Raw genomic sequence first — 21247 nt, forward strand, 5'->3', positions numbered from 1 at the left:
TGGATACGGAATGGCCTGATTCGGTGAGTCCGATTCGGTGAGTTCCCTATTCGGTGAGAGCCCTATTCGGTGATTTTTTTTAAATTATTGAGTACCGTAGCCTAATTATCATTGCCGTTATAGGGGGATGGGGGTTTTTGGGAGTTGGGGGATGGGTGTTTTTGGGGGTTGGGGGACGGGGTTTTTTGGGGGTTGGGGGATGGTGTTTTTTGGGTGTTGGGGGATGGGATTTTTTGGGGGTTGGGGGATGGGTTTTTTTGGGGGTTTGGGTTTTTTGGGGGATGGGGTTAGGGGTTGGGTTTTTTGGGGATGGGGTTTTTTGGGGGTTGGGGGATGGGGTTTTAGGTTAGGGGTTTTAATTAGGCTACGGTACCCAATAATTTTCAAAAAAAAATTCAAAACAATCACCGAATAGGGCTCTCACCGAAAAAGGCTCTCACCAAAAAAGGCTCTCACCGAATCGGACTCACCGAATCGGACTCACCGAATAGTAGCAGACCCGACTGGATACCGCTTGACAATAAACGCAAAAGAGGGAAACAGAAGACAAGATGGCGAGACGAACTCTACCAATTCGACAAACACTGGACACAAACGTGCAAAAACAAACAAAATTATAAAGATATGGGGAAGGCCTTCATCCTGCAGTGGAACAACAATGGCTGATAATGATGATGACGATGATTGCGTAATAATAGTCCTTGTTCGTTTTGCAAGAGATGAAATGGTAATTTGAAGGTATTACTATTGTAATATTAATGTAACCGTTGAATAAGAGGTATGCTGCTTACCTGCTTTAGATTAAGTGTCATTATGGCATTAAGGTCAGGTATTAGTAAGTCGATGCAAAACTTCAAGGAATTGGAGAGAAATGTGCTTCCCCTGAATTCAGATATAGTCAGTCACTATTTTTACTTGAGGAAGAAAGTAGCCAAAACTAGTCCTCAGTTTTGGAAGAAAATACCCCATTTCAAAGATTTGAAAGATGAACTGCTGAAAGATGTAGTTGGCATATGAAACAAAGCTGGTCTTCCACAGAGAAACCTAGCACTTCTGGCATACAATCTGCCAAAGCATCGGCACTACTATTTTAAAACAGAGAAAAAGAAATGAAGTAGTTAGATGACTACACAGTAGCAAAAGCGACTCTGATGGTGATATAAATTGGGAAGATAATAAGGAATACGAGCCTCTGCAGGCCTCGAAACAACTTTTTTTTTTTCGGCGGCCAAACGTGTCCGACTGAAGCAAGCTGTTCGGCGGCCAATCACAAGCACATGGCGGCCATCGGAACTTCGACACGCATCAACACACAATCTTCAAAATTAGCACATTTTTACTTTGGCAGAAACGTTGCCGAGGCCAAACGACAAAAGTTGAAATTGCCTCAGCAATTGCTGTGAACGTTTATTACGAAACAATTCCAAAAAAAACATGTAAAACGAAAAGCGAAAAATATACTAGAGTAATCTATCACGACCGCACTGTTTGATTTATTGTGATGTAATAATACCAAAGTAGCGATAAAGCGAGCAACAAGATACGCAAGTCGCACGCTGTTACAGTAATTCACGTTAAATAACTCACGGGGGGAAAGTAAGTTAATTTTGGGTTGATTTAACATGCGAGTCAGCACAAATCGATTTAATTTTTCCTGCCGGTTATATTGCATAACAACAAGGCCCAATAAGAAATTTACGTTTGTTTTACATCAATTCGACATCTAGCACATTGAATTATCATAAAATAACGTTACTTGCTCAACCAGGCACTGGTAACAAATTAATAGGTCCCTGCGAGAAGATTGCCTCGATTTACGTATGCACTAACATAATTTTACTGCGAACAACACAAAGTTTGTTTGATATAGAACTAGCAGTCAAAATCGGAATCATCAGATGCTATATCGGAGCACGGGGTTGTCGCATCATCACTGGAATCAGACACATCAACAGGCTCATCGCTTGGCTGTAAATCTACACCGTCTTCGCCATTCGCAATAAAGCGTCCACGTTTTGCGGCTTTCGGATTTTGATACCAATCCACACACCTCTTTCTTTTTTGTAGAGCTCCATCAGGGTGTTGACTAAGGAACAAATCTATGGCTGTGCCATAACGACTGGGAGGAATGTCTAACCCTAACCTTACAAGCGCTCGTGTGGCCTCGGCATTTTTATTGCCGACGCTAATGCGCCATTCATGCATCTGCAATAGGGTGTACCATTTTTCAAAAAAAATTTAAAAATTATTGCGGCTATGTAGTACGGTTTCCACTTTTGTTAAAAAGTATTTTGGTAGAGTTTCAGAATTTTCCCGCCAAAACTGTGGTTCTGCCGCCATTTTGAAAAAATGGCGTCCAGATAAGATATTATGAAAGTCTACAGCCTTAAACTAGCGTAATGTGATCATATAATATGTCGATGACGGGGTTTTTGGGGTCGCAGAACTCGAATTTGGAGTTAAAAACACTCTACGACAACAATTTTGCAAAGTGAATTTTGACATATAGATGTGACCACACTGTTTTGGACTGCAGATTTACATGAAAAGAGCATCTTATTGTCATCTTAACCTTGAAATGCATGTAGGCTATGCATAAACTTTCTAGTCGGTGTGATTATAGGAAAAATTTAACATGTAGGCTACTTTCTTGTGTACTTTCACATCCAATGAAAATCTACTAACTAGTCCACAGTATAGCCTATAGCCTGCACTTAGTTACTAATTTACCTGCTTATTAACTAATGGACGGCTACAGAGTACCCCACGGCAGACCAAAAAGTTCGAAAAGCCGAAGTGAACTCTCTCAACTGGGTAAATGCTTTACTTCTACACGACGAAGATCATCATTAGCTCAGTGACTCAAAGAGTAGCTAGTGATCGTACGCAAGTTACAAGATTCAGATCAGTAATGCCACTGAATGAGACGGCCGGTGAAGCACACCGCTCACTGGCACAAAAACCAAAAAGAAAGTTCTTCCTCATTGGGAACACTAGCGAAAGACTAGGTGTTCCAAAGCTTCCTAAAAGCTTTGACGTTCTTGCTAGGCTGTTGTTCCTCAAAGACGAAAGTCACAGAACAATCAACCCATCCATCGTGATAGCAAGGGAGGAAATTCCCCTGGAGTGGTATGGAAACATCGTTTTGGCGTGGGTTAGGTATTTGGCAAGAAAAACGAGAAACAATCTGGAACAGAGAAGTAATCGTAAAAGGTTATTGTTAAAAATGCGGATAAAGACTGGCATCTGAAGAATTTGTATGAAACTTGGTATCAACTAGAACTTGACTTCAGGCGTGAGAGGAATAATAGTGATTCATTTAAAAAAAACGTTTGCATGATATGGAAAAAAAGCTCAAGGATTCTCTGACTATATGTAAGCTACGGTACTTCGCGATCAATTCTCATACATTCCGGTATTATTGACTGGGAGACAGATTTGGAACATCTGAAAAGTCAGCTCCAGAGAGATCAAGTAGGCTAGGTTGCGCATTGGGCAGAGATGTTCTATATAAGAGACGGGACTGAGCTAGAGAAAAACGACACAGTGCAGCTGGTGAAAGGAAACAGAAAGAGGATGTTGCTGACAATCTGAAAACCGTGAAGTTGGACTTTAGTACAGACGAAGAAACAGAAAGTGACAACTGGAAAACTCTTAAATGGGAAAGAAAATGGGTATTATGTCGCCTACCTATACCTTTAACATCTGATCGACTTGGATGAGCTATCGGCAAAAAACAATGTTTGCAATGTGGCTCAAGCGTCCGGCATACAAGTCGAAGATACCAATATCAGTCACAACAGCTTATAGACTGGCTAATAAGACTATAGGTCCTCTCACTCCCAAATTAATTATCAGAGATGAGTTCCAGGCTCCTGATTTGGCAATAATTCACAGGGCCGGTAAGATTCTGAAAATGAGAGGAAATGTTTCATCAGAACAGTGCTGTGTATATGTATCTGGCGTTAGTTTTGATGATGAAGGTAATGCAGAAATGAAAGCTTCTGGGGGTGCATGAGATACCAGACGGCACCAGATCATCTCAGGAACAGGTCGTTATAAAATTGGTGGAAGACTGGAGAGAGAAAGGTGTTATTGATGGTAGGTATTTGATACGACTGCCGTGAATTCAGGGAAGTGGCAAGGTACTTGTAGGCTACATTGCTGGAGGCAACAATTGGGAAAGCATTTGGAACTTATTGATCAAGAGTGGCAACAAATGCCAGAATCAGAATGGAAAAAATTTCAGTGACTATAAGAAACTAACAAAATTCGTTTTGAACGTAAGGATGGTCAACGATATTGCGGAACGCGGGATTAAGCTAATCACTGATTTTATTGACAGGTGTTCTGATGAAAGCCACCGGCAAGCTCTCTTGCTTGTCGTGCAAAGGCACAGAGAACAGTTCTCAAATTACAAAAAAGCTACCTTAGCCAAACTCAGTTGTTAAAGAAATTTGTCAAAAATTCAGTGAATTGAGTGTTTGCATAACTCTGATAGGCTATTGTGTTGATGAAATACTGGGAATTGAAATCAATCAGGACTGAAGCATAAGGAATAGCATGCAGAAGAAACAGGGATGGATCGTGTTTGACAGTGATTAACTCAATTTGTTTGTAAATGAATCGTGTTGTTATTTCAACAGTTTGACAATGTTTCAGGAATGCTCATTCTGGGGTGAGGTATTCTTGGTCAGGTTGTGTCCGTGTCTGCAAAATTTCACCATAAATTTCAAGTGGTAAAATTTCACTTTGCAAAACTGTTGTCGTAGAGTGTTTTTGACTACAGATTTGTGTTCTGCGACCCCAAAAACCCCGTAATCGACATATTATATGATCACATTACGCTAGTTTAAGGCTGCAGATTTTCATAATATCTTATCTGGCCGCCATTTTTTCAAAATTGCGGCAGAACCACAGTTTTGGCAGGAAAATTCTGAAACTCTACCAAAATACTTTTTAACAAAAGTGGAAACCCGGAATACATAGCCGCAATAATTTCTAAAAACTTTTTGCAAAATGGTACACCCTGATCTGCAATTCTGCATTGGCAATTGCCGACGCTAATTTCGAAGACTGAATATATCGCATCATTAAAATGTATTGTGATGTCACTTGCATTCTGCGGATGTCAGACATCAGCTGCTTGGTCAATGGTCAATCAATAATGTTAACAATTCAAGCATTACCGGGTACTTTGATTGCTTTCTAATCCTTTGTGATTATAAGTGGCAAAGTACTTTATTCACAAGGCCGCTTGCGTAAAATTTTCTCGAAACTTCATGGCGGACAAATGCGGCCGACGGAAGGGCGAGACCCGGCGGACAAAATGTCGGTTTTTGTAGGTTAATCGCGACCATGGCCGCCTTCAGTTTCGAGGCTTGCTCTGAAACCAGCTGTTTGGGAAAAAGTGTACATGAAAATATATTATTTTTCTGTAAATGATAGAAGTTGTGTACTTGCTGAATGCTGATCGTAGGATGACTTCGGTACGCCAGCAGTCAGATCTTATGAGGTCCGTTCTTGGAAAAGATCAAGTAGCTGCAATGCTGCATCACCTTCGACAGTATACCGCCAACGACAAAAAACGAGAGAAAAATCATCATCATCATCATCAACCAGTTTTGATTATACAGGCCATGAATTAATCCTCATGTCGAGGGTGTGGCCTGTCTGTCTGTCGAGAACGAAGTCTTCCCCTCCAAACCTCGCGATTTATTGGGTTGGCAGATGGCAGAGTCCATGTTCAGGGCTACAAGGTCACGTTTCACAAGTTCTTCCCAAGTGAGTTTTGGTCTACCTTGACCCCGCTGTGCTGCGATGTTGACACATCTGACCTGTGAGATCCAGCTTGTGCTGCGCTCAACGTGACCAAGCCATCTCAGTCTGCCTAATTGGAGGACTTCACTGATGTCTTTTATTTTGAGCTTTGTTCATCATAAGAGTGATGTGACCGTTCGGCAAACACGGTCATATCCTCTTATGACGAACAGAAAATTATCCAGAGAAATTCTTAAATTCAAGAAATTTAAAAAACTCTAACTTTATTAGGCTACTCATATTTGGAAAGACATAAAAAATTGGGCAGTAGGCTACTCAAATTAAAAATTGACCACAAAAATGCAGAAGCCTAACGATTGAGTCAATTCGGGTCAAAATTTAGTTAAAAATTTTAAAAAAACGCTTCCGCGTAGTATCGAACTCATTCCCTCTGGAGCACCAGCCCGATACGTAGGTATCCTACGGCTACGCGGTACGCGCCACAGAATCAGTTGAACATACCTAGGTGTTGAATTTAGAACTTATATAGGCACTCTTCTCGTCGTTTGCTTTGAAAGAGAAAAAGAAAAAAATGCCTATATAGTGACGTCATGACCGGTCAAATAGTGGTTCAGATTCAAAGACCGGCGCCGGTCAAATAGCCACTGCCTAACTTATTTTGGTTTTCACCAGAAGAGTGTGTCATGTTATTGAAGCAAATGCCTGGTAAACACTCTCATTTAATTTTTAATGGTACTTGCTGTACCTCATGGATGCCTTGAAAATCAGTAAATATTAAGGAAGTGGCTATTTTTCCACAATCAAGTGTTGCCAGAGTTGGGATTAAAGTTAGGAAGGGTTAAGGTAAGGGTTAGAGTTAGGAATAAAATTAGGGTTTTGATCTTTGCCCGGGAATAACATTTTTTCCAAAATACAAGTTTTTGTTTTACATAGCTTAACTTTTCTCAAATTAGGGCAGAATTTCTTATCTGGCAACACTATTCAGGCTATTATTACACTATATAGTGTAAATATAGCCACAGCCAAATATTAAAGGACTGAGCGCCACTTCAAAACATTAAATTTTTGCTTCGGAATTTTTACAGGATAGTTTTTGTATAGGCCTAAAAAATAATTGTTATCTTGCAAAGTCAAAAAATTGTAACCCTCTGTTTTGCATCACCTTACCTCAGAATACCATACATATATTATATATAGGCGATATATGTAAAGCAACAATAGGCACTGTAATTTTATTAATTTGTAATGAGTGTAAATACATATTAACACATCTTATGAGGCTTTCATAAGCATCTGCACAACAAGTGAAACAAACCTGAGGTGAAGCACTTCTTCCGTCTTTCATTATTTTCTTAAAACTTGAAACCCTTTTCATTTTTATTTTTCGAGTTATATCCTACGTGTTTGTCCTTGGGCATCCAAATTGTTTGGGTATACACTTTCTAAACCAACACTGTGATCTGTGATGGTGCTCCTACAGAATCCGCCCCCTGGTCAATACGACGGCACCAAACGGACGCAACTATTATTGGGAGGGTAAAAAACGTGAAAAGCGCCGGAATGGAGGTGATAAGGCGGAATGGACATGGATTTTTTGACAATTTTAGTATGTTTTCACAATAAAAACATTACACCAACATCGAGTGTTCGATATAAGGCCCTTGGATAACTTAAAACTCTTCAATTTGCATGAATTCAACTAAAAAATTATCAAATTAAAGTTTAACATTAAAAATATGAAACCTTTGCCAATATGTGCTGTAGTTTTGTCATACTGCTCGGATTTTAACAATTTTTCCATCGTTGGGAAGCACGATTGGATACAAATCCAAAACAAGTACTATTTTTATCTTGTAATAACTTAAACTTCACCAACTTGTACCGATTCTCAGCAATTTAATTTTTACAATAAAATCATTAAACCTTAGCAAATTGAAAGGGTGGGTCTTGCTTTATGCAACTGAAAAGTTTCAGATTTATGTCTTATCTATAAAGCGAGCAATCGTCGTTCGTATTTGGACAACACTGATAGCCTACATCTCACATCTAGGAAAAAATCAAGATGCTAGCCGTTTTCGTCACTCGTTCGGTTGAAAGAATACGCAACACAATTTAAACCCTTTGAATTGAGATTGTTTGGAGGGTAGCTCATAGCCTTCCTATCCAAACAAACAAAACATATGTGTCTGTTATGGCTATGGAAGCTTTATCTTTTTTAAATTTTAAAGTGATATCAGAACATGAGCTATTCTTTTTGTTGTTGAGTAGCCCTAAAAAGGACTGTTTCGGTAGCCCTAACAAGGACTTTTTTGTAGCCCTAAAAAGAGCTTTCGAATGTATGAGCGCTGGGGATACTACAGCAGCGGGTATGATTCCGTTATGGCTCGAATAGCTTCTGGAAAGTACTGTTCCTGTGTGAATTGGTGTCTCCACATAAATTCGTCTAAATAACCAGGAATCATATCCCTGCTGGTACCCCCATTCTTTTCATCTTCCTCTTGCTGTTCAGCCACAGGTTTTCTATGTGATTTGGTGTGAGCCCCTGTGGCTAATCCGTAACGATAATGGTGGTTTACCGTTTGGTGCAGATAACCAATATGTAAAAAATGCAAAATAAAGTGCTGCATAATAATTTTTTTAATTTAAAGATTGGCTACTACTTGTGCTAAAGTGCTGTGCTAAAGTGCTGTCCTAAAGTTCTGTAGCCAATAATAATTTTTTTAATTTAAAGATTGGCTACTAATTGTGCTAAAGTGGCCCGCATGCAAAAAATGTTGGTGACCCCTGCTTTAAAGCAATGCACCACGTTTTTCAAAGATAGTATATACCTTCCCGGTCAGTAGCAGCCATGGAAAGAATTAGAGTTGAGTCGAATGTCTGCGATGGCATGAGCAACACTAAGGCATGGCAAGCAACATTCAGCGGAATCAAAGTGCGGTAACTATTAACAATGCTTTGGATCAGTTGTAATAGGCTACGCCTTCAAACTGGTCACAAAGGTAAATAATAATAAATATTTAATGTTGTAAGCACCCAAGGCCTATGAGAGGGGGGTATGGAGGGTACGGCGTACCCTTGAGGGCCCAGGCCTGTGTTTGTTGGGGGGGCCGAAATTGTGGTTTTATAGTTTGCGCGCAAAAATGTTTGGTTAAAACCATCCTAAACGACTGATTTTAAGCATAAAAGTTGTTATTCTTTAGTCCTGGGGGGATCGTAATCTAGCAAAAGGGCCCAGAAAGGTAATCGAGTGCTTTGCAAGCAAATTAGGGGCCCAAAGTGGTAATTTAACGCTTTACGTGCAAAAATGTTCTGTTAAAAGCGCCCTAAATTAAATCATAATAGTTAGTTATTCTCCTGTCCTGGAGGGGGAGGGGCATAGTGTAGCAAAAGCAGGTTTGAGAAAAGCTCGGGTGTTTTGTTTTGTGTTTTTTAAAAACTATTTGACAAAGGTAGTTTCACGCTTACTTTACTTCAAAATGAATTTCGGAGTTAGAGGAGGAGCCGGAGAATCCTTTCGGAGCCGGAGTCAAAAAAAGTGACTTCTCTAGTTCACCTCTGCTAGTGCTGGGCATGGGGTGAATGTAAAAGTTAATGAAGAAAGGTTAGTATTGGTCAGATGATTGGAGAGCTTGGCTTGTACCAGATACATAGGCCTATAACACTCAGTAACGTTATCGGGTTTAACATTAAACACACGAAAAAAACAGCATAAAAAAAACTACTAAATCCAACGTTTTCGACACCACATAGTGTCCTCTTCAGAAATAATTATAAGCTACATCTAAAAGAAATAAAAAAAATGAATTTAAAATTTTTACATTAAAGATGTACAATAAGCGACACCTCTCAACATCCCCATCAACAACTGACACACAAATTCAATGCAGGATACACAAATTGGCAAAGGACAGATCACATGATATGCACAACACAAGCAAACATCACACTTTTTGCCCAAGACAAAGGGGGCCCGGAGTGAGAGGGGGGGCCCGGAATGACTCTTCGTACCCCTAGTGAAAATTTCTCTCAGAGGCCCTGTAAGCACCGAGGTGCTTTTTCATCATTCTGATATACATAATGCATTTTGCTGTTAATTAGGTTAACAGCTAGTTTCATAACTAATAACTCTAACCATCAATGACATCTGATAACATATAGAAAATAAATCAATAGTTTTTTTTCAAGTCTAAACCTTAAACCATTTGACTAAGTAAACACTCACAATAGTATTTCAAATTTTTTTTAATATAATTTATGTTGTGGAACCGGTTTTCTTCCTATAGGATTCATCAGCACAACTGGATCGAAACGAAATAATTACAGAAGATTACTATTAGCACAACTAGCCCAAAAAAAACGCAAATTTACATGTTAAATAAATAAAAAAATAAAAGTCACTAAATGTCCAAAACCTTCATATCCTTGCTTTATTCTTTTTCTTTTCTTTTTTTTCTTCATAGTATTGCCAAATACAGAAAATATTGCAACAATTTGATACGATATCTTACTAAAGCTGTCCGTACAAGCAGCAGTAAAAAGTAGAATAATTGAGATGAATTTTACAAGTATGATTAAGAAATGCTTATGACGGTGCAATATGGAACAAACGCTTCTATTACATCATCATGCTAAACTTGCAAGATGCAAAAGGTTAGCAATCAATGCGGCAAAAATAGGTGACAAGGAATGGAAAAACTAGAAAAACCAATCTATGATCAAAAGTGAGAAAAACTAACTGGTAAAGGTGATCAGGTACTATGACACTTCCTCAAATGGGCGATCAACCTAACACAGAAAGCAATCATTAAGAAAATAAATCAATAGTTTTTTTTCAAGTCTAAACCTTAAACCATTTGACCAAGTAAACACTCACAATAGTATTTCAAATTTTTTTTAATATAATTTATGTTGTGGAACCGGTTTTCTTCCTATAGGATTCATCAGCACAACTGGATCGAAACGAAATAATTACATAAATTATATATTAATAATAATAATATAATATATATATATAAATTATATATATATATATATATATATATATATATATATAATATATATAATATATAATATATATATAATATATATATATATATATATATACATATATATATATAAATTATATATATTTATTTCTATATTTGAATAAGACCTTCTGATGATCCGTTAGGTGAAACAATTTGTAAAGGCTTCAGATAGTAATAACTACATTTGATTTAATTCGCTCTGCTTTGCCTTTTTGCTTGGCATTGAGCACTTTTTGTAGTATTAATAGTTTTCATTGTTTTAAATTATATATATATATATATATATATACATAAATTATATATATATTAATTTAACATAAATTATATTAAAAAAAATTTGAAATACTATTGTGAGTGTTTACTTGGTCAAATGGTTTAAGGTTTAGACTTGAAAAAAAACTATTGATTTATTTTCTTAATGATTGCTTTCTGTGTTAGGTTGATCGCCCATTTGAGGAAGTGTCATAGTACCTGATCACCTTTACCAGTTAGTTTTTCTCACTTTTGATCATAGATTGGTTTTTCTAGTTTTTCCATTCCTTGTCACCTATTTTTGCCGCATTGATTGCTAACCTTTTGCATCTTGCAAGTTTAGCATGATGATGTAATAGAAGCGTTTGTTCCATATTGCACCGTCATAAGCATTTCTTAATCATACTTGTAAAATTCATCTCAATTATTCTACTTTTTACTGCTGCTTGTACGGACAGCTTTAGTAAGATATCGTATCAAATTGTTGCAATATTTTCTGTATTTGGCAATACTATGAAGAAAAAAAAGAAAAGAAAAAGAATAAAGCAAGGATATGAAGGTTTTGGACATTTAGTGACTTTTATTTTTTTATTTATTTAACATGTAAATTTGCGTTTTTTTTGGGCTAGTTGTGCTAATAGTAATCTTCTGTAATTATTTCGTTTCGATCCAGTTGTGCTGATGAATCCTATAGGAAGAAAACCGGTTCCACAACATAAATTATATTAAAAAAAATTTGAAATACTATTGTGAGTGTTTACTTGGTCAAATGGTTTAAGGTTTAGACTTGAAAAAAAAAATAAAAAACTATTGATTTATTTTCTTAATGATTGCTTTCTGTGTTAGGTTGATCGCCCATTTGAGGAAGTGTCATAGTACCTGATCACCTTTACCAGTTAGTTTTTCTCACTTTTGATCTGATAACATATATAAACTTTTAGAAGACATATTAGTGGGAGCAGAAAATGAAAAAAAAACATCATACTTACATGAAAAATACATACACAATCGTACTGTCACTAAATACATAACATCATAAGATGATTTCAAGGTAAATTTTAATGGATCACTGCTCCAATGCTTGTCAAGCCTTGTAAACCATAATTTCTTTGTGGGAAAAGTGTTACATAAGATTCTCGGATCCGTTCGTCTGTATGCAATGACCGAAAGAAACACTCTTCTGAAAACGTCTATTCAAGAATTGTATTTCTGTAAAAATAGCCTCAAGGCTGTCGAAATTGGGGACGCAACACCGTACGCCACTAAAAACTTGTCACTACAATACAAATTACTGAAATAAAGACGGAAATTTCGTCCAGCTGGCAAGCACTAAGCAAAAGAATTAAATATGCGACCAACCTTTCAAAAGTTTCAAGAAACAATTTTAAAATGACGAGAATAGATTGCAATCTTCCAAACGCACGTAAACATCTTGTGTGACGTAATAATGATAAGCATTATGAAGCTATTCCAGCACCTGTTGGCTTTGGCTTACACCATATCTCGTAATTCAAGATTTAACGATGATGTAATGTTTCAACAGGTGTGACAAAGGGTGATGCAATCTTTGCTTATTTCTAGCAACAGTCCATGACGTAAGACGTCAGGCTCAGTAGACAACGGTTTTATGTGACGCTTGATTTAAAAATTGTCCGTAACACAAATGACACTGTAAAGTAAATTTATCAGACTCTTTGGAAACAGATTCAACTCTTACCTTTTCTTTGCAGCGCCAAACTTTTCCATCCGCCACACTGTTTTTCACTCCTTCATGCATGTCACTTCTACATTTATGACAAATGGACCTTGTTGCAAGCAACTTGTTAGGTTATCTCTAAGCCATGCAATGGCATTAGGCTACTGGTTGAAGAAAACACCCCCATAGAATGCAAATCACTGTAATTCAAGTTGCAGGCGTCAGTCCTACAGATTCTATGAGAAGGTACCTACGCTCACTTCAAATGCTCTCTTCGACCCTTCTCCACAATGAACTAACGATTGTTGCCTTTTCGGTGACGTAACACTCCGCAAGTTTCTCAAGCAGTATATTGGTTGTCATAAGCGCAGAAGCATCAGTTTCAAAGAGTGAGATTAGATAGAGAGAAAAAGAGAGATTTAAAAACATTGGTTGCGATACCCTTATTCAAATAGAAACACAATAAAGTTAATTTTGTAAACATTAAATAAGAAGTAATACAATCATTATTCAGAACTTTCACCTGCTCTACGTAGAACCTAACTTCGTAAAACTATGAAATATAAAGTACCATAAATTATGTTAACTTCAAGCATTAATAATGCAATAACTTCATGCATCTATTCTGATTACCACTTTCTGATTTTCAAGGCAAAGCGACAAGTATATATATCGTTGCAGTTACAAAGGAAATTCATACATTGTGTTTGAAGTCTATTCCCAAGGGAAGAAGTTTACCGCAACAACAAATTGTGACGTCAGAAGTCTGATATATGCACTTATTGTTCCAAGATAGGAGAAATAGTTTACAATAGGAATGAAGGATAGTAGACATTACATAATGGGCGATTTTGCACTTACATTTACAAAGCACACAAGTCTGGACATCTGCAGGAGATTTGCCTCACACCAGGCAAGATGCCATCCTTTGAAAGATTTAACAATGATGGATTTATGTAGCCAGTGCAGGATGACGATAACAAATTAAGATTTCCTTTTCGTTACATAACTTAGAGCAGGTGATTGATACAGGAGAAAATAATCGCACAAGCACACAGTACAAGAATACAATAAATTGATGTCTACATTTCTTCTCCCAAATAACTGGTATTAGCAAGGACAGTTATTTCAAATACATATAACCATAGTGTCTCCTCAGGTTGCCAAATCAAATCACATAAACTCAACAATAGATTACTGTAAGATTACATTGATTCAACGTAAACGGCCTTATTTCTAATTCGGGAAGAACTCACGAGTTTTAAGGCATTGAAACACAGCAAGCAAGCTTAAAGCATGTAGGTTACATAGGTTATAACAAGCGCACAATTAAGATAATTAAAGCACAAACAACTTTAACTTCAATACAAGCATTCGCAAAATTCAATCGGCACCTTCAATCAAGCATACTTTACGAATATCTCGTAAAATCGAGGAAGTGGCAGTTTCAATTTTTACTCTCCTTACCATGCCGTCAGTGTCAGGGTATACCTCTTTCACAATACCCTTGGGCCAGACACTTCTTTTAGTAGTTTCACCCATTACCAACACCAAGTCCCCAACAGCTAAGTTTCTCTTTGGGGTAAGCCACTTCTGCCGTTGCTGTAGAAGTGGGATGTAACGTTTAATCCATTGTGACCAAAATTGATCGGCTAGCCACTGCACCAGCTTCCACGATTTACGGTATCCCTCGGCGCGAACAAATTCACCAGGAGGTAAATCGGTTGAAATTTGACCAGTTAGAAGCATTTTAGGTTTAAGTGGAAGTGGATTCGACGCATCGTCAGTTGTCGGCGTAATCGGTCTATTGTTTAAAATCTGTTCAACTTCAGTTACAAATGTCAATAGTGACTCATCATCAAGCAGGCGATCACCAACTAGAGCATACAAGACTTTCCGAACAGACCTGATGATGCGTTTCCAAACCCCTCCCTGATGGCTAGCAGCTGGGGGGTTGAAATGCCAAGTTACGTTTTGCTGAAGCATATTCTGATGCAGAGCCGTTTTGTTCCATTTGTTGAGTGCTTCTCGGAGCTCTCGCTCGGCCCCAACAAAATTTGTACCATTGTCACTGAATAGTTCAGAAGGCTTCCCCCGTCGACTAACAAATCTTCGAAAGGCTTGGATAAAGGAGCTAGTGTCTAAGGCATGAGATACTTCTAGGTGTACCGCTCGCAAAGACATGCATGTAAAGACACACAAATATCGTTTAAGAGTTTTTTTCGACCGCATTTTACCATGATTGGTCCCATGTAATCAACACCAGTCCGACTAATGTACTCCGACTTCCTCCACGCCCCTCAGGGCAATGACACCAACAGCTCAGCCACAGCTCTGCTGGCAAGGCTGGACTTAAAGAGGAAGGAACGCTGGACAGAAGCCGTTGAATCAATCGACTTCACGCACTTCAGCCGCATAGCATGGAGTACACTAAACAACCTAACTGGCAGATCACGTGCCTCTCGTCAGCAATGTCCCGTTTCAGCAAATTCCATCGCCTCACAACTTGTGGAGAACGGGAAATACAAATCGAGAGACCGTGAATCAGATAGATCCGTCTTGCAAGAAATGACGGACCTCTGGAGGGTAACAACCCCAGACGGGGACAACATCTCGGGTGAGTTCACCCCGGAAGAATTTTCCGCCGCCCTCCAGCACATAAAGCCAGGTAAAGCCCCGGGCCCTGACCACCTATGCCCGGAGTTGATACTCCATGCTGCTGCCTCCTTAAAGTCCTGGTTAAAAGACTTCCTTTCCTGCTGCTTGCGCCACCTGAGAATTCCCAGAATCTGGAGAAGAGCCCTTGTGGTTGCAATCCCTAAGCCGAAGAAGCCCCCAGGGGACCCGAAGAGTTACCGCCCAATCTCATTGCTCTGCATCCCCTTCAAGATCCTCGAGAGACTCATCTACGCCCGTGTCGAACCAATAATAGATCCGCAGCTTCCCCGTGAACAAGCTGGTTTCCGACACGGACGATCAACCGTAGATCAGGTCACACTTATGACCCAAGACATTGAGGACAGCTTCTCGGCTAAGAAGAAGGCTGGCGCCGTGTTTGTTGATCTCACGGCTGCCTATGACACCGTATGGCATAGCGGCCTTACCTGCAAGTTACTCCGTCTGCTCCCTGACAGACACATGGTCCATATGATGATGGAACTTGTGAAAAACCGCAGTTTTACCCTCACAACCGGTAGCGGTCGTCGAAGCAGACTACGCCGACTTAAAAACGGCGTCCCACAGGGCTCAGTCTTGGCTCCTCTCCTGTTCAACATATACACCTACGACTTGCCCCCCACCATCTCCAGGAAATATGCTTACGCAGACGACCTGGCACTCCTGCACTCAGCAGGAAACTGGCAGTCAGTGGAGAGGAACCTCAGCCAAGACATGCAAACACTATCAGCATACCTCCAGAAATGGAAGCTACAGCTCAGCAAGTCAAAGACAGTGTCGGCGGCCTTCCACCTTAACAACCGGGAGGCACAGCGTGAGATAAACATCAAGATTGATGGGGAACGCCTGCCCTACTGTGCCGAACCTACATACCTCGGCATAACCCTGGACAGGTCACTCACGTACCGCCGGCACTTGAAGTCACTGCGCAAAAAGCTATCTACACGATTCGCACTTTTGAGGCGATTGGCGGGTTCCGGCTGGGGAGCTGGTGCTAAAACTCTTCGTTCAGCTACCCTAGCCCTTGTTCATTCCACCGCTGAGTACTGCGCGCCGGTCTGGTGTCGTAGTTCTCACACCCACCAGATTGATACCGCCATCAACGACGCACTGCGTACTGTGACTGGATGCCTGCGTCCCACTCCAACGGACTGCCTACCCATCCTAGCAGGCATCCAACCCGCTGAGCTACGCCGTAAAGGAGCCACGATTTCTCTCGCTCGCCGCGCTTTGGACCCCGACCATCTCCTCCATGCAACACTCAAGAGACCACCACCTATAAAGCAGCGGTTGAAATCAAGACGCCCCTTTGTGCCTGCCGCACAACAACTCCTTAAGAACGCAGAAGAACTTGGTTTAAGTGCGGCACACTGGACGAACCACATGTGGAACACGGAGTGGCAAAATCACACCTCCACGCTCCGTGACTTCTTACCCGACGCCGATCCCCGTCCACCAGGGATGTCCCTCGCAAGGCTTGCGTGGGTCAGGCTTAACCGCCTGCGAACTGGCGTCGGCCGCTTTCGTTCGGACATGCACAAGTGGGGCCTGGCTCTTTCATCAGAATGCGAGTGTGGTGCCACGGAACAGACAGCAGACCATGTCATCTACCACTGCCTGACCCACCGGCCTCCACACGGTGCGCATGGTCTGAGAATCCTGGACGACGAGACTGCTGAGTGGCTGAAGACTTCCTGCCCTCCAATCTAGCCTGGAAAGATCGCTCATACGCCATCATCATCATCAACACCAGTCCATGTAAACGGAGGGTGATTTGGAGTCACTCGGCATCGTGGCAAAGGTGCCATAACTTGGCTGCCAGCTTTGGCGTGTTGAAGGCGACACTTGATACAGTTCCGGACAACTGTGCGTACTGCTGAGTGTCCATGTAGGATCCAATATTGTTCACGTGTAGCTGCCAACACGTGAAGTATTCCGCTGTGTCTCTCCTCTTCATGACATTGTTGTACAATTAAATTTGTCACATGATGGGACTTTGGAAGAATGATTTGGTGCTTCATTGCAAAGGGAAATGAAGATCGTTGTAGACGTCCACCAACACGAAGAAGACCATCTTCATAAATTGGGCACAGCCTTTGCAAAGGCGATTGCATCTTTTTGTTTTCCTTCCCAAGCTCTTTATTGTCACCTTGCGTCAAGAAACATATTGTGTCAGCAAACACATCCTGCTGCACAAATTTCAGTACTTCTTTGGTAGCAGTGTCTATATCAGTTAGACTTAATCTTGTTTCAGCAGCATAACTTGTTTTAAACAAAAACTTGGCTTTGCAGTACTTCTGGAAGCGTTGAATCCAAGCTACAGCTTTTACCAGCCTGTTCCAGTTAGAATAACGCTCACAGACATAATGCAGAAGTGGTTTTAAAGGTTGTTCCGACAGTTCAGCGTTTATGTAATTAGCTTTTATTTCTTCATCACTCTCAAGAATTTGAGGAAGGGGAATAGGGTTAGTTGGCCAGTTTTCTTCTGTTTGCCATAAAAATTCGTGTCCCTTGAACCATGTTGCCAGCTTGTTAATCGCTTCCGGACTTGCACCTCTAGAAGCGACGTCTGCAGGGTTGGATCGGGTTCCAACATGGTTCCACTCCTTCACTGAAGAACATTTGTGTATCAGGGCCAGTCGATTGGCCACAAATGTATGGAAACGCTTCGTCCTGTTAAAGATGAATTGCAATACTGCAGTGGAATCTGTCCAGTAGTGAATAGAATCAATTTTGTACTCAAGCTCCTTTAGTACAAAGGTCTTCATTTTTACAGCCAGCACGGCTGCAGATAGCTCCAAGCGAGGAATGGTGAGCCTTTTCAAAGGAGCTACTCGTGACTTTCCAAGTACGAATGAGCAATGTATAGCTCCATCAATAGACACCAGCCTTAGATAGCTCACAGCTCCATAACCTATGCGGCTAGCATCACAAAACAAATGAAGTTGAATACTGTAGGGTGTGAACCCTGGCGGCTTAAAACAACGCGAGATAAAGGCTTCTTGTAATTTTGGGAGAGCATGCGTCCAAGTCTCCCATTATTCTTGGAAATGATCTGGAATAGTATCGTCCCATCCGAGGTCTTGATTGCACAAGCTTTGTAGAAGACACTTCATGGGCAACGTGAATGGTTGAATCAAGCCAAGAGGATCATACACTTGACTGATCATTGACAATATGCCACGCCTTGTAGCCGGCCGTGACTCCACGTTGACTTGAATCTGGAGTGTGTCTTGATCTGTATTCCAAACAATGCCCAGAGTCTTTGTGACAGCAAGTTTATCAAAGGTAAGATTAGCAACACCAGTGACAACCCTATCACACTCTGGAACAGAAAGTAATACCGAGCGGCAGTTACTGTGGAATTTCGTTAAGTGAAAACCACCATTAGATAACAATAACCCTAATTGGTTCATTAAAGATATAGCCGAGTCGATTGAATCGACCGATTTCAAACAGTCGTCAACATAAAAATTTCGATTAACAGTGTTTATTGTTTCAGAGTTTGCATTTGTCGCGTTGTCTTTTGCTGTTTTTTTTCAATGCATAACTAGCACAGCTAGGTGAGGAAGTGGCACCAAAGAGATGAACCTTCATCTGATGAGCAACAGGTTCAGCCGCGAGATCATCATTTGGCCACCACAAAAAACGCAATGCATTCCAGTCCTTTGGATCAACATAAACCTGATTAAACATTCCTTTGATGTCCGCAGTGTAAGCAATATTTTCTTGACGGAATCTAGTTAACACACCGACTAGATTATTGGTGTGATCGGGACCTTGCAGAAGCTGCTGATTAAGAGATGTCCCCTTATAGGTTGCAGCACAATCAAAAACAACGCGGAACTTTCCTTGCACCGCATGGTGCGGTATATACCATGTTTGGGACTCTGTCTTCACGTCCTCATCAGGTATTTTCCTTGCGTAACCACTGTCCAAATACTCATGTATTTTCTCTTTGTATTTTACACTATAAAAAACTCATCATCTCTAAGAAACTTTCTCTTCAAGTGTTCTACACTAGGCGTCCCTTTGCCATTTCCAGATTGTTCGGCAAATAAGGTTTCTCCTGTTTCCAGGGCAATGCCATTTGGTAATGATTTTGCACTTTTGCGGTAGTATTCTCCATAATACTTAACGCTTGTTAGTCTTCCAAAGAGGGTCCAAATGTATCATCTTCACGGCTACAAAGATCGCATGAAAATAATTGTTGCATTTCAGTATGCATTAAATCACGGGTAATATTTACGAAGTTCACAGAGGTTTGACATGATGGTCCAGAATCTTTTCCGATTAGAGCCCAACCAAGAGCAGTATGAACGGCTTTGGGCTGACTTGTGTCTCCCTTTCTTTCCTCAGACGCTTCATGTGCCTCTAAGTTGTCTGCACCGATCAGAAGCTCGACCTTTGTTTGATCGATTTCTGCGAAACTTAAACCTTTCAAGTGACTGAAGCGTGAGACATCGCTTTGCGTGGGAATGTCTCGAGTCAAATCTGGCAACGAACGAACAGCCCAGACTCCATTCATTGCAATGGATCTGTTTTCGTTGATGCCCTTAACCTTAAGATTGACATGAGAAGCCCACTTGTTTTGCTTCCCATTTACTGTAGAGATGCTCATGGACTCCCTAGTTCCTGTCACATTTAGCCTTTTCAGGATATTTTGCGTACAAAGCGTAGCATTTGAGCCTTCGTCTAGGAAAGCGTACGTTCGAACTGAATTCATTCCATCGCTGGACCAGACCTCTACTGGCAGTATCTTCAGTCGTACTCTCGCCGCTTCTGTTTGTTTAAATCTCGTTGCACTTGTAACAGCTGATATTACCGCATTGCAATTAGTAGTCACACTATCACTTGTCTCTGGCTGACAGAGATGTAGAAGATTGTGGTGAGGTCTTCCACACCCTTTCATTTTGCAACGCCGTTTGCTTGGGCAATCACGAGCCATGTGACTGAGACCCAAACAATTGCGACAAAGTCTTTTTTCCTGGACAACGTTTCGTCTTTCGTACACATTCATCTGGTTGAATTTGCCACAATCCCAAACTACGTGATCATGGCTACACACTACACATTTGACTTTGGGTCGGGGAGAAGAAGTTGTCTTATCCTCAATGCTGGCATGGTTGCTAAATATCTTTCTATTTGGTTTTATATTTGGCGTTTCTTTCGGCTTTCGTTCGGCATCTCTCATGATGTGACCGAACCTTGTATTGGCCAGCATGGCATTCTGTTGAATAAACGTCAACAGGTCTAAAAATGAGGGCTCCTTGCCTTGTTGGTATATTGAAAAACTTTTTCTCTGAAATTCTTTTCTAAGATGATAAGGAAGTCGAAGGAATATCTTATCGATGGTATCGTGGTTATTGAGATTTGACTCGAATCCCCACTCAGACAATGTAATGTGACAGTTACGCATGTCTGTCACCAACTTATACAAAGCTGCGGAGTCTCCATCCCTTATTGCTGGTCCCACCTTTAAGAGTTTCATGTGGGCTTCTACTACCTTATATTCTTGACCAAACTGCTCTCTTAACACTTGCATTGCAGTTTGGTATGCCTTGGCAGCTGGACGGATGATAACACATGACCGAATGGCGTCATATGCCAGTCCAGTGCAGTGATCGACCAAAAAACTCAACTTAGTTTTGGGATCAGGTGTTCGAGAACCAATGTTGTCCTCAAGATAAAGCTAGCAGGCCAACTTACTTTGTCTTTGTGTATAATTGATTCGGGTAGATATATAATCGTACTTTCCAACCATGGCAAAATTCAGTTCAGTTGTTTTTATTTCTGACCATCATATCAAAACAAT

At 40.4% G+C, this 21247-nt stretch overlaps 4 protein-coding genes across 9 annotated transcripts in view; all 4 read right to left on the minus strand.

Moving 5' to 3' along the window:
* Window positions 1–10667, minus strand: part of LOC145764953 (transmembrane and coiled-coil domains protein 1-like) — a 183537-nt gene extending 172870 nt beyond the window's left edge. For 5 of the 6 annotated variants that reach the window (XM_082576666.1, XM_082576667.1, XM_082576668.1 and 2 more), the window contains exon 1: window positions 10194–10667. In XM_082576666.1, the coding sequence (XP_082432792.1) occupies window positions 10194–10199 (6 nt within the window). In that variant the 5' untranslated portion in view covers window positions 10200–10667. Of the gene's footprint in view, window positions 1–7096; window positions 7260–10193 lie in introns of those variants that run through there. The other variant, XM_082576663.1, reaches the window with a different exon arrangement.
* A 3472-nt stretch (window positions 10668–14139) lies between these two features.
* LOC145788467 (uncharacterized) lies at window positions 14140–14940 on the minus strand. The gene has a single exon (XM_082600232.1). It carries the CDS (start codon window positions 14938–14940, stop codon window positions 14140–14142), a length of 801 nt encoding a protein of 266 aa, XP_082456358.1.
* Window positions 14941–17156: 2216 nt separating this feature from the next.
* Window positions 17157–18200, minus strand: LOC145788468 (uncharacterized). Its single transcript, XM_082600233.1, has one exon. It carries the CDS (start codon window positions 18198–18200, stop codon window positions 17157–17159), a length of 1044 nt encoding a protein of 347 aa, XP_082456359.1.
* A 270-nt stretch (window positions 18201–18470) lies between these two features.
* Window positions 18471–20977, minus strand: LOC145788469 (uncharacterized). The gene is made up of 3 exons (XM_082600234.1): window positions 19682–20977; window positions 19011–19242; window positions 18471–18757 (listed from the first exon to the last, which is right to left on the minus strand). Exons 1-3 carry the CDS (start codon window positions 20975–20977, stop codon window positions 18471–18473), a joined length of 1815 nt encoding a protein of 604 aa, XP_082456360.1.
* Window positions 20978–21247: the final 270 nt, after the last annotated feature.

This window comes from Aplidium turbinatum, chromosome 2 (genome assembly GCF_918807975.1).
Source record: "Aplidium turbinatum chromosome 2, kaAplTurb1.1, whole genome shotgun sequence".
Taxonomy (NCBI): Eukaryota; Metazoa; Chordata; class Ascidiacea; order Aplousobranchia; family Polyclinidae; genus Aplidium; species Aplidium turbinatum.